Source organism: Nesoenas mayeri, assembly GCF_963082525.1.
Source record: "Nesoenas mayeri genome assembly, chromosome: 7".
In the NCBI taxonomy this organism is placed as follows: domain Eukaryota; kingdom Metazoa; phylum Chordata; class Aves; order Columbiformes; family Columbidae; genus Nesoenas; species Nesoenas mayeri.
The window spans coordinates 2,717,281-2,733,865 of record NC_137551.1 but is presented as its reverse complement, the minus strand read 5'-3'; the positions used below and the strand labels follow the sequence as shown (position 1 = coordinate 2,733,865).

At 42.4% G+C, this 16,585-nt stretch overlaps 1 protein-coding gene across 2 annotated transcripts in view; it reads right to left on the bottom strand.

Moving 5' to 3' along the window:
- The window catches only part of PRKG1 (protein kinase cGMP-dependent 1), a gene marked incomplete at both ends in the record, with an annotated part of 441,876 nt that overhangs the window by 50,063 nt on the left and 375,228 nt on the right, over positions 1–16,585 (bottom strand). For both annotated transcript variants that reach the window (XM_080348292.1, XM_080348291.1), the window contains one exon: positions 11,256–11,330. In XM_080348292.1, coding sequence (XP_080204418.1) covers positions 11,256–11,330 — 75 coding nt within the window. The remainder of the gene's footprint in view (positions 1–11,255; positions 11,331–16,585) is intronic.

The following is a 16,585-nucleotide window of genomic DNA, read 5'->3' as shown; positions in this document are numbered from 1 at the left end:
GAAAATTAGGAAAACTTTACAACGGCTCAGCCAAACAGTGTCATCCAGCATTCAGTGACTTGAAAAAGGAATTAATTATCAGTGGCTCCGGTTGACTTCTTGAGCGATATGGCCTCTGGCACACCTCAAGCTCGGCCTTTTTTATGTTCAGCTCCTCTATTAAATGGCACAGGAGATGCTGCACGTCAAACAAATCCTTTCCCCTACCTGTGCTCAAAACAATATTGCAAAATGCTTGAAGCCGTGCAAAGAGATTCACTATAAAAGGATTTTTCACTCGAGGGACTCTTGCCTCTGTATCTGCCCTCGTCTGAAACCATCAGCAACCCTGGTGCATCACATTGGGAAAGGGGAGGTTCAGGACTACTTCTTTCAGCCTTTACACCTGCTATTTCTCTCCTGAGAAGTCTGGTTTGGTTCTTTTTCCTTTTCCATTTCCAAGAGCAATAGACAGTAGCTGTCCTGGATAACAAGGCAGTGATAAAAGTCTGCCTGCTTAAAAAAAATAGAGAGGTTGAAACACATCTAGAAATGAGAGAAAACACTCCTCCATTTAACAAGTTCACTTACAGGAAGTTCAAGGTCCCAGAGTTTTGTTTTAGTTGGCTGGAAGGAAAGCACTTGGTTATATTTAATTTTAAAGGGACATTGCGAGGCACCAAACACGTTCCTCGTGTTCCCAGCGCTTGGTCTTGCAGGATCTTACCCCTCACAAATGCCGCAACACTAAAAGATGAAAGGAATTTGTTTTGTTTTAAAATATCACCTTCAATACTTAGCAAGGGTGCATTTGAAGCACCAGAAAACCCAAGACATGAACTTGGGAGCTTTATTTTCTCATTGATACACTATTTTTCACATGCAGGAGGTGACACCTTCGTCGAGCACACGCTCAACGCTTAAACATTTTCATGGCCAAATGTGACCCAGATGCAAAATCTAACAATTCAAGTATCGCCCTGTTATGCCAGTAGCTCATTTGGAAGCAGTGGGATTGATAAGGCAGCGTGAAACATCTTTCAAAGAGAATCATATGGCTTTCGTTTCCCTAAGTATATGAAACCAGAAAGCAAGATGTGGGGATTCAAGGAGATGGCTAATGTTTCAAAGTAGCCAAGTAGTTAGCTTATTTTATTTTATTTTATTTTATTTTATTTTATTTTATTTTATTTTATTTTCAAACCCAGCATCTGTAGGCACTCCCTGGCAATTTCCCCACATGTAGAGTGGCAGCCGTTCCCTGGCCTGTCGCCAGCCCGCTGCTGATTACTGGCTCCCAAAAGAACTCCAGGCAACAAGAATGATGTTTGGCCATCTGAGATGAACGATATCGCACCTGCGCACAAACAGCCTCCAAGTGAAATAAGGAATAGCTACCTGGTAAAACTGCAGCGTGCGAGAAACGTTGCTGTATTAGAAAGTATCGTCTTTGAGCATAAAGGATTAGGAAACGCGCCAATGTCTGGCAAAGCTCGTGATTTAATTTGAGCCTAAGACGGGGACAAGGATCCTGTAGCTCTGATGGGTTTGGTGGAGGCACAGCACAGCTATTTGTATGAGATAATCAACAGCTGAGCCAACTGCGATTCCACAAATGCGTTTTGAGCTTCATTGTATCAGGCTAATCCCTTGTTTTGCGATCAACAAATTAGGTTATTTGACGTCTTCAATAGAGCAACACGACAACCGCATCTGAAATGAAGTAGGAAAACCTAAGAGATATTAAAGAAAGAGTGCAAAAATGTCTGCATGTGATGGTACCATGGGCAGAGAGAGCAAGAAAGACTCCATTCCCACTAATAAAACGAATTTTAACTACAGCTGTGAATGAGGTTCTTTTGACTTACATCAGAAATTTAACTACATTAGCCCTGTCATAAACCTCCAGGTAGTTTCACATTAACCAACATAATGGGCAAGATCAGACTTTGATCTTCTCTGTAAAGGTTTACAGACACTAAGCTTTTTCGCATATTCAAAATTTAATGTTATTTACATTTTGGATGTTTTATCTTCCTATACCTATATAAAAGCCGTGGGATCACTTAAATCATGAGAACAGTTATCCCTTCCCCCCCCTCAAATCATTTAATGGAGTATTCATCAGGCACTGAGAAAACACAGCAAATAAAGGCAACTGAAGGCAAATCGATGTAAGTGGAGCACAGCACAGCCTGGATAAATAAGTGCAGTGCCCAGCTGTGGGCTTGGGATGCCCTAAGTGCTGCAAACGAGCAAATGGAAAATATAATAATGTTATCACATGGCAGCAGCTCCTCAGGATCCATCAAAAATACTGGAAGCATCATGTTTTTTAAAATAAACCTCCTTTACTCGGCGTTACAGAGGAAGTTATTGCAGTGGCAGGCTGTCACCTCCCAAAGATGGGAGTGTTGAAGGCCGAGAGCCACCTCGGCAACATCATTTAGTGCTTCATGTTTGGCGAAATTAAGAGAAATCAAAATAAGGGAGCCTTGTGGCTGAGCGTTGGCAACGTAGGTGGCAGCACATGGCCAATATTGCCGCATCCAACACTGCTGGTGCTCGCTAGGAAGGGATGAGATGTGGGGAGAAATCCTGACTTTAATGTGGACTACATTTGAACTCTAAGCTATACATGGAGATTCCTTTGAGCCTTCAGGAAACCCCATAGGTATTCTTCACAGGGAAGAAGGGAAAGAACAACAAAGGGATTTTTCGGTGGATCAGCTGCTGGGGGGATGGAGGTGTCAGCAGTAGCTTCCAAGTTCAGGCTGCACTGAGTTTTGCACTTACAGTGGGATTCAATTTCTTCCATTTCACACTTCGGTGACTGAATTTCATCTTTGAATTTGACGCAATTACTTTTCAGGGGTCCACTGAACTTGTTATACAGTTTTTGGATACCACGCTTCCTAACTTTTGCTGGGAAAACAATTAATATTCACTCATCTTTGAAATATGGACCTCCACCCCCTACTCTTCCCCCTCTCTCTGTTGTTTCAACCGCATACACCAACATTTCAAAACTTGGGAGCTATTGGAAAGTTTCTTGAGTGACTGGGAAGAAGCATCTTTATCTGGCAACACCTTTTCCACCTCGGAGGTGTTGGTGAGGTACGACCAAGGACAACTGGTCTAGCAGGTGACACCAGTGCTGGAAAAGCCACAAATGATCCCACAACTATGTCCAGCAGTCCCCAAAATCACGAGCTCCCTATAGTAGAGGGAGCACTGAGTTTTATTTATAATATATTAGACTCCATTCAAGTGCCTCGCCGTTATTTAAGCAAGAAGATGAAAGCGGGACAGAAATAGCCCATCTTCCAGTGGTGTAATCCTTACAAAGCTATATAGATAAACCTTCAGGATGGCCCAAAAATGTGTTGGGTGCCGAATGTACAGACCCAGAAACTGTGCAAAAATGTCTGAATGCTCCTGTAGCCTCACAGACGCCAAAGTTTGCCAAGGTTTCTGCTTAAAGCTACCAAGACTGTGCGACACGAACCTCTAAGTGACCGCATTGGGATTAGTAAAGCCTTCTCCGTGGCTTCTGAAGAAAGACTTTAGCTAAATGCCAAAGGAATGGTTAATATTTCGAACACACAGAGCTCCGTTTCCACCGAGTCCGACCACGTACAACTGCAACTGCCAAGCACACGGACGTGTTCACCGCAGCGTTTTTTCTGCTTCCTCTGGAAATAGAGTCACTATCGTCAGAAAGCTTTCTGCTGCGTTTTTATTTCATCAGTACAGGCCCTAATTCTATAAAACAAATGCAGTAAAACATTATTATAATAGCAGCCTGCTTCAAAGGTGCGGATTTCTTTCCACCAGCGCTTCCAGCTGACATCTGATACAGCCCATTATCATATCGAAAGGTCAAGTCAGCAAGAGGAAAGCATATAGATCATTACCTAAATAAAAATGACCTGGTTTTAAAAGCTAATTTAATATATCCCTCGTGAGTGACACAGTGCATTACACAGTGCATTTTCTCAAGAGGAAAGCGGCCATAAAGTTTACCCGGCGCAGATTTCTGCATAAGTGATGCAAGTCTTTAAGCAAAAAGCAATTCACCTTCAAAAAACAAAGTCATGGTTTAGCAGCTCCACTACCTTCATTTAGGTCTATTGCCCTGCATGTTATCTCAATGGGCTTTCTGCCTTTTAAAATTATTTCCGAGACCTGATTTTCTAAGCAAACACCTATTTATTACAGCAGCTGGGAAAATGCAACAGCCAGACTTGGATACAAGTGGCTTCAGCATGAAATTATACATTATTTCAGGTTAAACTCTGTTATATGTAAAATTCTCCAACAGAAAGAAAAAAGCTCTTGCATACCAGAGGCCAAACAATTCTATCTGTTTTTTTCAAAGAGCAAGGTATTTAAACTCATGCGAATTTAAGAGGTCTCAATGATCAGATGTGATTTCTTCACAGCACTCACCAAGTAGACAATTATTTTAATTATTACACAGTTTAAAAGAAATGATTGCAACCCCTGCTTCTTATAGCATTAATGAGCTGGTTTTACCCCCTTTTGCAAGTCCCATGAGGTTTCTCCCCCAGCCTGGCACCGCGGATAACCCAGGCAAAAGCTCCTTCCCATATGGTCCCTAATTCCGAAAACAATTGACATGGGGAGATGGAGCCAATTGTTACAGCTCACAGGCTGCCCAGACATTCCTCATGCTGTAAGCCAGAAAATATTCTCTCTTGCAGAAATATTACAAATTTAATCGCACTCTGTGCATTGGTGAATTATTTCAGATTGAGTTTTCCAAAGCCTGGCCCAACAGAAAGTCCGACCTTGATTCAATCATTCTTTTTAATTGATGGCTCCCATTTGGAAACTTTCTCACTTTGAAAATTTCCCTTTCGGCTGGGGTTAAAATATTTTTGGCCTCTCCTATCTAGAATAGTTTATTATCCATCCAAACCTCGTGGACTGGCTGTAGGTCAAAACCACCACGCACCATTGGATCTGCAAACCTTTACCATCCCACCAAAACAGGAGTTTGCATCAAGATAAGGTGGTTTCTACCGTGTGCCATGGCCCATTTCTTGAAGCTGAAGGGCCAAGTCCAGCCTTAATATGTTGATGGAGAGGTTGCCCAGACCTTGCACCTTCAGACCACCAAACAGCAGATGTTTACACCACAGACACACCAACACACGTCACCAGATCACTGCCAACCACCTTCAGACAATCAGGGAATCAATAAAAAGCAGTCTTCAATAGGCAAGACGCATTCAAATATCTCTTAGCCCAGCCGAGGGACATGTTTCTGAAGCAAGTCCCCCCAAGGAGTCCCTCATACATCTCTGAGTGGGACAAGAGCACAGACCTGGGCTCCTCTCAGGTGATGTTAAACTGGAAGATGTGCCTCAAGAGCTGATTTATGTCCCCCAAGCACTGTTTGAAATTGAATCCAGGGAACCAGACTTGAAGTAGCCCAAAGGAAAACCCCATTGAAATGCAAGCAGTCCGTACAGCAGGTCCTTGTCACCAATGTTTTGCTCTACACATCTCTTCCTCTGGGTACGTGCTTACTAACACGGATCTATCCACATGCAATAAGCTTTCAACTGCCAAAGACAAATTTACTATTAAAATCATTTTCAAAGAAGACCTCACGAAGCAAAACAAAAGGCTGTATAGGAAGGAGACGCATGCAGAGCCAGCAAAGGTCCTCCAAGGAGGAGCCAAAACAGGACACCAAAAATACTTTATCTTGTAAACATGTTGGCAAGGGAGAAACTGGATGGGAAGAGGAATATGGGGATTTCATCTTGAAAACACGATATTGGACACAGCTCGGGGGAAGCATTCAAAAGCAGATGGCAGCAGCACTGTGAGACGCCAGGAGCAGCCCTGGGCCACGCACACGACCACAGGCTTACGATGGAGAGCCAAAACCCTCGCCTAAACTGGCACCTTCAAAAACCTATCGCTAAAAGGTATTGCAGCACATAGTATCATTTTGTAAGGAGCAAATTAAAGGAATAAAGACAGGGCACCACACCACCTTGCTTGCTCGAAGTATGAAGGTGTATCTGTACCTTTCTCATTAGAATAAAGTCGATTTCACCTTTAAATCCAGGGTGGAAGGTGGAAAAGTATCTACGAAGAACAGATGTAAATTGAAAAATCCTAATAACCACCCTCTGCATCAAAACAATGTCAATTAACCGGTAGGATGCTTTGTTATGAATAAACGTAGCAAGAGAGGAGCTGAAAAAGTGAACAAAGGGACAGCTCTGGCCAGTAAAACAAAAGGTTTGGATGGAGCGAGCTTTTCATATAAAACACGGCTTGAGTAAAGACAAAGGGCGTCTGCGGCCAGAGCTGCTAGAAAAGGGAAAAGCATCATATTCCTATGCAAAGGTCCCCGTCTCCTCGAGTCTTGTGAGAAGGAGACAATTTTGGCTGCGAGTACCAAGACGTATTCCCCCAGGGCTGCAACGCAGCTGGAATTGAAATATATAAGAAGAAAAAAACCCAGCAAAAAGTGCAACCAAAAAGAAGTGACGTCTGGAGCAACAGCATGAAGGCACCAGCGTCTTGTTTTAACTTCAAGCTCTGTTGCCACAGGAGATCAGCATCAGCAGGTAATTCTGGATGTGCCAGGAGAAAAGGAACGTGGGGACCATGGGAGGTGAGGGCCACCTTGGTGCTGTCCTCATCTCTGGGCCATGGGAGAGGCTCTCCCCTGCTACAGCCAGGTCATGGAAAGGTGGGACCAAGCTAAAGAGGACCTCATCGGATGGGCTTGTTAGGAGTTGAAGTAGTATTAGGATTAGGATTTGAAGTAGTATTAGGATTAACCTCAGGAGTTTCTGGACAAGGAAGACACAAGCACAAGGGATTTGTGTGCCTGGAGCTCATGGTGAACCCTCACCTCACTTGGCACCAACGACTACAGGAGAAACCACCTGTCTCCTCTTGGATTTATGGGACCTGCAGTAGTGGATACAGCTGGAACTGATCTACATGTAGCGTCATGGAATCACTGTGGTTGGAAAAGATCCTCAAGAGCATCGAGTCCAACCATTAACCCACCCCTGGCACTGCCCCATGTCCTGAGAACCTCATGTCCGTCTGTCCAACCCTCCAGGGATAGTGACTCCAGCACTGCCCTGGGCAGCCTGTTCCAATGCCTCACAGCCCTTTGGGGAAGAAATTGTTCCCCAGATCCAACCTCAACCTCCCCTGGCGCAACTTGAGGCCGTTTCCTCTCATCCTGTCACTTGTTCCTTGGGAGAAGAGACTTGCTCGTGGTGCAGGTATCTCCTTCATGCCCCAAATACCAATGTGGCCAGGCCTGACAATGGGACACGAGCACCATTCTCCTGAAACTCCTGTTTTCTCAGAATATGAACCAAATTACATGTTGGCTCTCTCCACTTTTTTTTTTTTTTCTGGTAAGGATTTAACTATAACATTCATTAGTTGATGAATTTGTTAACTTACCTGAATATATCTAAGGAGTAGAATATTAATTATATGGTCTCACAGATGATGCACCTATTATTTCTGACTTAAGAGATTAAACACAAAGAATGGATTATAAGGAGAAATGCCAATCCCAAGCTTGAAAAAAAAACCAGGGAAAACTGTTTCCAGAATATTAGCTGTAAACAAGTAAATCTGTTCTGGTGCCCTTGAAGAACACAACTTCTTTTGAGGTGTCCTTGCCAGGGACCTTTCCACCGGAGCATCGACACGGCCTCGCGCTGGGCGTCCCGGCTGCCCATGCCAGCCAAGAGCCCGGCACTTCGGACACAGCCCAAGACACCCATGAAGAACAGAGAGACACCTACAACCATCATGGTCATGGTCCCCCATGACACCTCGTGATGGTGCAGGAAGCCACCCTGCTCAGCTGAACTGTATCTGACTGGTTGTATTGTATTTTTTTGCCTACAAGAGCTGAGCAGAGCTTACTTTTCCCTTCAAATCACGCCCAAGGGTAGGAAGTGGTAGCTCAGTTGCCTACAGCAGTTTGGTTGCCAGAACGTTTCCCCAAGTCCTGGGAGAACACTAACTATATCTCAAGGCTTGGCTGGGAAAACACCAGCCTGCCGAGAGATTAACTCAATGAAACATTCAGCCCTTTCAAACCCGGAGGACTCTTGGATACATGGGAAGATCTTCTGACCCTGTAACTTTGGCCTAATGTCCTCTCGGTCATGTCTGCAACGGGGTTCTCTACCAGCTCTGGGACCACAGGGTCATGCTCTAGCATGGAGATAAAAAAACCCCACCAGTGCCACCAACTTGGTAGTAATTTCTGCAATGAACTCCTGCCCATGGGCCACATCCTACTTTAGGTGTGTGAACCATGTGTTGGGTGCAGTCTAAACCTAAATTAACAAGAATTTACTCATCACCTTGATAGAGTAGATTTATACGACAATGCATTTGCTGCCATTTTGTAGATATTTTTATACAGATCATCTCTGTCCATATTGCTTAACCGATGCTAAGATTAAATTGTTCACGCGTTGGCCATTAATGCAGCCATCACACCACTAAAAAGCAGGGTCTCACACTCCCTAAAGATGTCTCGTGATGATGTCCTTGGTATTTACTCTGCGTGGTTAGATCTACTGAACATCTGACCTTCGCAAGGACCACCCTGATCCACCCCATATCCAGAGAGACACGTGTATACAGGGATTTTCTATCCATCCAAAGGCCTTTTGGCGGCTGCCATACACGCACTGAAAATGAGATGCCAGTTACGAGGATGCCAAAAAAATGGAAAAGATACTTTTTATGTGATTTGTGTAATGCTTCAGCAAACCCCAATGTGCTTTATGTGTCGAGTTCTTCCCTTTGACAATCTTCCTCTTGGAAAACATAAGCCCTTGAAGGACAATTAGCTGGAGCTAATTAGCAGCTGCTTGAAAAGTAATCCAGGTTAAAACTTCTGCCAAGCAGACTCTTCTCCCAGAGGAGTTTTATCTTGTGAGATACAGAAACAAAAGCTCTTGAGCAATAAAACTCTCTGAAACAGCTTCTAATGCATCTCACTTGCCTCTCTTAGTAACTTTGCCATTTCTCCCTCTTCTAAATAATCTTTTTGCAGGCATATACTTGCTTTCAAGGAGTCCAGCAAACGTGAATATGGTATTTGACTAATAAGTGCCACATCTTTTGAAAGAGCTTTTGGTTTTTTGAATGTTGAAAGCAAAAAGACAGCTTTTTCAAAGGTAAAATGTCAGTACGTGAGGGGCACTAATGTCTCTGTCACCTACAGTTCTTGAGCAACAAGATGCAAGCGCAGGCCTCTGACTTTAATGATCTGAAAGTTGCTTTCAAAATTAATCAATTCCTCCCTTTGGGGACCAATCCCTCTATCACCAGGAATCCTTTGCTTTGCCCTTCCTTGAGGTTAAATACTTGGCATTAGAAGAAAAGAAGAGGAATAAAGAAGGTAAAAGCTCAAAAATGTTCAGGTTGACATTGGCCCGCTGGTTCCCAAAAAGAAGAGTTTATCCAAAATAGGTCCAAAACTGCCGCCTCCCTACAGACACATTACAAAGTGCACAAGAGATCCTGAAAGTCCTTCCTAAAATGCACAAAACCACCCCAAAAGAGCTTCCATACAATCTGCACACACAAAAGTTGCCTGTGATAATTATTGACTATGTGATACTCTATTAATGATACAGCTTAAAATTGTAGATGTGCAAAGACAGACTATGAAATGGGGAATGGCAAGTCCTACTTGCAGATATTGCTTGGCGTCAATGGATCGTGGTATAACCTTATAACAGCTTCTGTGATTGTAACATCACGTTATTATGAAAACCAAAAATTCCAATTTTCATTACTGGTACTAACAGCTAATATATATAATTATATACTTATCTATAACATCTGCTAGATAGTTACCTGCAGCTATAGCACTGTGTCCATTTGACTCTGCATTCTGTGTCCAAACACCTATTTTCTGTGATGGTAAAAGTGGCTGAGAGCCTCCTGTCTTTTTAATTAAGTCAACAAGAATTTTAGGGAGCTTTAGCACTTTTAGAAGAAAACTTATATGTTCCATTTGGGGCATGGAAATATTATTCTAGACTAAAATGCAACCCTAGGGTGCCTTCTAGTACCGTAAAGAATTAAACATGATTAAAAATATATTGCAAATATCTCTCAAAGATGATGAAAAAGAAAATCCTAGCTTAATTTGCAGGTACTTCACAATATTAGCAAGTTTTGTTCAAGAAACTAAGTTTCTTGGGACACATATTTACTTTCTGAAACAAAGAGTTATTTTTAATCACCTAACTAATTAGGGCTTTATATTTCCTCTCCACGGAAGTGCCAAATTCCTTTGTTATACACTATTTCAAACCCCTCTGGTTTAATGAGAAGTTACTAAGCATAACTTAAGAATAATCTTAAATTTAGACTGCAGACCACTGATTAACAACCACACCGAGCATTTGACCTTGAGGAAACACCTATCCCCCTTTGTTAATGTGGTAATCATAATAATAATAGTAAAAATAGAAGAAAATTAAAACAATTTTGTATAGAATAACTTCAGTTTTTAAACTACTTTTGCCTTGAATCATATGGTTTCTATGCAGTATCCCTCTAATTGGAACACATCCCTCTTCCAAAGCTTTTTGTTGGTATAAATCAATATACAGACATGACAAACTCTAGAACAAGAATGAATGAAGAGTGGGGTTTTTCTCGAATTATTTTAAAGTACACTACAGGTCACTTCTGAAAGGAATTGATATTTATAGCAGGACTTTAGCTGAATATGTTTCTTTACATTAGAGTGAGACTAGTATTCATTCAAAACTGACAAACTCCATTTCTCATCATCCTTTGTCTGGGAACACATTTTAACTTCAGTGAAAATGCCTGAGAAGGATCCGAGTTCTCTTAAGAAACAAATGATGTTAACAACCATTTCCTTCATCACCTGAGCTTTCCAGGATCTGTTCATTTCTCACCCCAAACTATTTCAAGAGAATTATTTAATGACAAATTCTGAAGATCTAACACTTCTGTGGACTCAAATATTGTGATTAAGATGGACCTTGAGCCCCATCTCCCTCTAATCCTCTCATGCTCATGGAGAGAGACAGAATGAGCCTCATCTCAAGGAATATTCATTATGTTTTAAGCTGTTTTACACCACTGTGTTGAGAAAAAGCAGCTATTTTTTGGAATTACAATGATGTACCATCAATAAAAACCAGGTCAAGATTTCATGCTGAACACAACGAGCAGACACTTACTTTGCTTTTGCTTCTGCATCTTCATAGGCTTTATTGGAAACGTCGTCTAGGCCGCCGATCAAGTGTTTGAAGGAGCTGTGAAAATAAAGGGGCACTTTTAGAGGAAAAGTCTCCATTTGGGAGCCAAGCAAGTCAACGTGGCAGCAACCAGGGGCCACCCCTCCATGGCAGGGATGGCCATGACCAACCAAACCAGGGCCAGGGCCAAGCACCTGCCGGCAAACACGGCCTTAGGCCCGTTAAAGAAAGGCTGGAAATGCAAAAACTAACACCAAGAAAATCCCAATTTAGTTATTCGGCTCTTTTAGGGACTGAATGCACTGAAATTACCACCATTTTCCTTCTGCCCAATGTAAGTTTTAGAGCCAACACGTCAACGCGACTGGCAAGCAATGGTGAGATGCCACCACCATTTCCCTGGCCTCCAAGCAGAAACCTCTGCTTTCCAAGGGAAGGATAATCTTTATTTCTGTATCTTGGCTTTCTCATCTAAAGAGAAACAGCAGAGAGAAATAAAAAGGGGAAAAAACCCCAACAAAACAGAGAAGGACATGAAAGTGAGGGAAGAAAGGCAAGCAAATTGTCATAAGCCAAATTGCTTAATGACATTTAAGAGGAAATTTGCCTTTAATTGGGTTAAAAATGAGTAAGATGGGGTGAAACATTAGGAGTGTTTGATACACATGGTGCTGAGCTGTCCCCTAATGCCATCCTCTGTCCCAGGGGAGATACAAAGGGCACAGACACATCAGAAAAACAATCCTAAAATCTTTTTATATCATGAGTGACTCAAACAAATGGACCCAATGACTATTTGATCACCTAACAAGCATCAATGCAGAGAGAAGAAAATATATATATATAACTGTTATGACTTTGGTAGTGATACCACAGTACTGGAGACTAAATAAGAAATGTAAATTGAATATTTTTAGTAATTTTAATGACTGAAATCAATTAACACCAAAACTGAAAATATTCCAGGTGAAAGCATAGTTCCCTACTATATGTTTCCACTGTTCCCAACGTGTCTGTCACACATAGGCTATTTTATTTTATTTTTTTTTTTAAAAAAAGAATGCGTCATTTAAAAATGAGAAAAGAGTTGGGCTAGTTTGCTGCAAATCACAGTCTCTTGACTCATCTCTGCCTTAAGGTCACAGTTCCAGAAATGAGAGTCCTGCAGTCCGGCTTCTATAAGTTTGTGGGTCTCCTGAGGCACTAAACATAGAGCCAAAGAACACAAATGACTATTAAGAAGTTGTAAAAAAATAATTGAGAAGTAGACAAAAAATAAAGAATCACCATTTAGGAACATATTTATGAATTTAGGATAAGAGCAGAATATTCAATATGTCTCTATTTTCAATGCTACAATCTAGGAAAAAATTTCCGCAGCAGAAACACGTTAATGATGAAGCCAAACACCCGTTTACTCTTGCGTGGAAATTGCGTTGGTGTTTTTTGACAGAGGCAGGCTGTAATTTCCAAAATTAAGGCCAAAGTATCTTTTCGACGCAACATTCCTTACTCGGCCATGAAATGATGAAAAAATTCGCTCATTCAACACAGAATCACAGAAAGTTAGGGATTGGAAGGGACCTGGAAAGCTCATCCAGTGCAATCCCCCCATGGAGCAGGAACACCCAGATGAGGTTACACAGGAAGGTGTCCAGGCGGGTTGGAATGTCTGCACAGAAGAAGACTCCACAACCTCCCTGGGCAGCCTGGGCCAGGCTCTGCCACCCTCACTATGAAGAAGTTTCTGCTCAGATTTAAGTGGAACCTTTTGTGTTCCAGTTTGAACCCATTGTCCCCTGTCTTGTCATTGGTTGTCACCGAGAAGAGCCTGGCTCCATCCTCCTGACACTCATCCTTTCCATATTGATCCACATGAATGAGTCACCCCTCAGTGTCCTCTTGTCCAGCTCCAGAGCCCCAGCTCCCTCAGCCTTTCCTCACACGGGAGATGCTCCACTCCCTCCAGCATCTTGGTGGCTGCGCTGGACTCTCTGCAGCAGTTCCCTGTCCTGCTGGAACTGAGGGGCCACAACTGGACACAAGATTCCAGGTGTGGTCTCCCCAGGGCAGAGCAGAGGGGCAGGAGAACCTCTCTGACCTACTGACCACCCCCTTCTAACCCACCCCAGGTACCATTAGCTTCCTGGCCACAAGGGCCCAGTGTTGGCCCCAAAAACGGCTTCTCTGTACCTCAAAGATTTTGCTTAATCAGGACTCGCCGAGCTGCCTCCGATCAGCTGATCTCAGGACCACGCCCAGGTTCATTTTTCCTGCGCCAAATACGTGCCATAGGATGAAGTCAACCCCTTGAAAGATGGAGCGTGAGCAAATCAAGACACGCGTGTTAATGCTCCCTTGTGCCACAAACAGATATTCAAGCAATAAAGCAAGACGGTGTTGTACCATAACTCTCCTGGAACGCTGGAAGACATGACCTTAAAATGCCATTTAAAATAGCCGGGCTTGGTTTTCTTTCATGTGGTTAGGATAATGTGGCAGGGTTGAACATTCAATTCTTTCTCTTGGGGAATGCAAATAAATCTTCATCTTGCGAAACATTATAGGGGCAAATAAGAAAAACTCGCTGAAAGGAGTAACAATGGTTTGTCTAATACCCTGAATTTTTTATTAAAATATCTTAAGCAGGACTTAGGACTGAGTAAGACTTTGAAGTTCAATGGAGTCACTTTTTTATTGCCTGTCTCAATGCTGAACTATCATCTCAGCCACAACCTCCCCAAGAATTTAATGGGAAAACTGTTGTATTTTTTCTCTGCACAGCCTTCTCTCTTCATATGAGACCATTCTGTTCTCATAATCAATTTTCTCCATGGATAAACTTCACCTCAACTGGGAAAAACAGTAAAGAAGCAAAACTGAAAATCTCCAATGCAAGAGTTCAGTTCAGCTTGTGTAGGGTCAGTCATGCCAGGATAATTTCCATTGCCAAGAGGGTTGATCCAACAACCTTTCTTGACATCTCATAACCAAAAGCGGGCTTTCAATAGGGCAAAAGCCAAAGTGAAAATACTGGAAATATTTATAATGTTTCCTTCAAAAAACAGTATTGCCTTGATATGAGTAACCAAAGGAGATAATAAGCGCTGAGCACTCAATATCTGCAAATACCACATTGTGGCACTACCGGCCTCCATCAGGAGGGGCCCTGCCTTGAGTTTTAGTGGCTCTTGGCCTTCAGCTCCTCCCTCTAACAGTTGTGGTTCTGTAGGCCCAGCACCTGTAACATTCACGCCCACTAAGCCTCAGCACTCCAGGAAAATACTGTTATCGACATAAATATATTATATGGAGGGAAAAAATAAAATCACATATAAATAAAACATGAACGCGAATCAACTTCAGTGTAAATACTCTTACAGTTCGGGAGAAACTATGAATGTTTTAAAAAAGCTTTTCAGGTTCAAGAGGTACATGCAAAGTTTAAAAAGTTGCACCAAGTTCTCCTCTCAGGGTGCCAAGAATGTGTCAGGAACAGGTTTTGATCCTTTTATTTTATCTCCTTACGAAGTAGCTGCAAGTAAAATGTGTGTCTGTAGGTGTTTATTCAAATTGATCTACTAAACAGATGCTCAAGGTTGTCCTGATTGCCTCTACACAATTCTTATCAGAAGATGTTTTAAAGAAGATTTCCTAGAGGACCAATGCATCAAATCCAGCATATCGTAATCATTAACTTCTGCATATTGTCATCGTTAACTTTTCCCCAATCAACTCAACTGTATTTCTGCAAAAAAACCTAATAATGCCTCTGGGGAACTTGAAAATTCACTAAGACGAGCTACGACAGGGCCGAGCTTGAAAAACTCTGGAGGCACCAACACCGTGCATCTCCCACAATAATGATTTTCATCCTAGGGGGTGAATTACTGTAGTATTGCAAGAGGAAATACTTCACTAGCAACAGCTTCGATTTGATTTCACAGAGGGTCTCAAAGTCATAAACATGGAAAGCCTACAAATTGTGAAGAAAAATCACTCTTGGAATTAAAAATGAATACGAGACATCTGACAGCTAAAAACTGTTATAAAATATTAATATGTTTACCTAGATCGTACGTTTCATCAGAAGAAAACTGTATTTTTGCAACGAGCTGCCTGGCTCCTCAAGTATCCAAAAGCTTGTACAAATTCCTTGGAACGGTCAGATGTGGAGTTTTTCAATTCCCATGAACGATAACGTGGATTCTGCTGAACTTTTCAAGCCAACTGCCTAAGGCTCCCAGTTGGGTCTCTGCTTCCCTGTTGGCAAGAAGATCATCTCCTTCCCACCAGCCAGCTTGGCTCAAGCCACCTGGGCCCGCCATTAAGCCTGAGAATGGAGAAGACGCCAGCCCGCCCGGCTTAGCAAAGCCATCACCTTCATCTCAGCAGCCTTGTTGCCGTCTCGCTTTGTTTTCCCCACTGGGTTATCAGAACCTCCTCTTCAATGACAGCATACGCGGACAGGTTGAAACTTTGAATATAAAATGAAATTCCCCGGAAATTTTCCTACCAATTACTAAGCTTGTTTATTGAAATACACCTGAACAGGTAGGACTGCACTGTTGTTTTTCTGGCAAGATGACGATTTGTCATATTCTAGCAAATAACCTACTTGCTGTCATAGTCCTCCCTGGGTGACCCAAATTAATAATAATACTGCCAACGTGGTCACTGCAGAGCTTGTACGACTGCACCACAGCAGCCATCTGACCTGGAGATCCCACCTCGGGCACTTGCTTCATTTTCTATAGTTTTTTAAATACTGGCAACCATCTCAAACTAACTATCCAGCCAATTCCTTACACACCATCAAATCCACATCTCTCCAATTTTGAGAAGGATGTTGAACTTGCAAGTTGTTCATGAGCAATATTTATTCATTCGCATGGGAGCAAAATGCAGCATAAGCTGATGTTAAGACTTCAAGTGAGCTGAAATTTCTCCTACAGCTTGGTTGGAGCTGGGTGCTCAGCTTCATCTCACCTCCTGCATGGTGGAGCCTGCTGATGAAGCCAGAGAGCGTTAAGGACCAAATCCCACTGAAATTCATTATTCTGGTAAAGGAAGGGACTTAAAAAGATCATTGCAAGATGGAAAGAATGTCAAGGTTGTCCTTCATAACAAATATTTTAAGGATGATTGGAACAATATGAATTAAAGTCCATGGGACACATGGAACGCTTGCTGGGCTGCAGGTTGTTTCCTTTGTTGGATCACGACTCTGCTTGTTTCTACATCAGAAAAGGAAGCTAAAAATCCATGGTTGCAAAGCATGTCTACACAGATTTGTAAGAACTAGCTATACT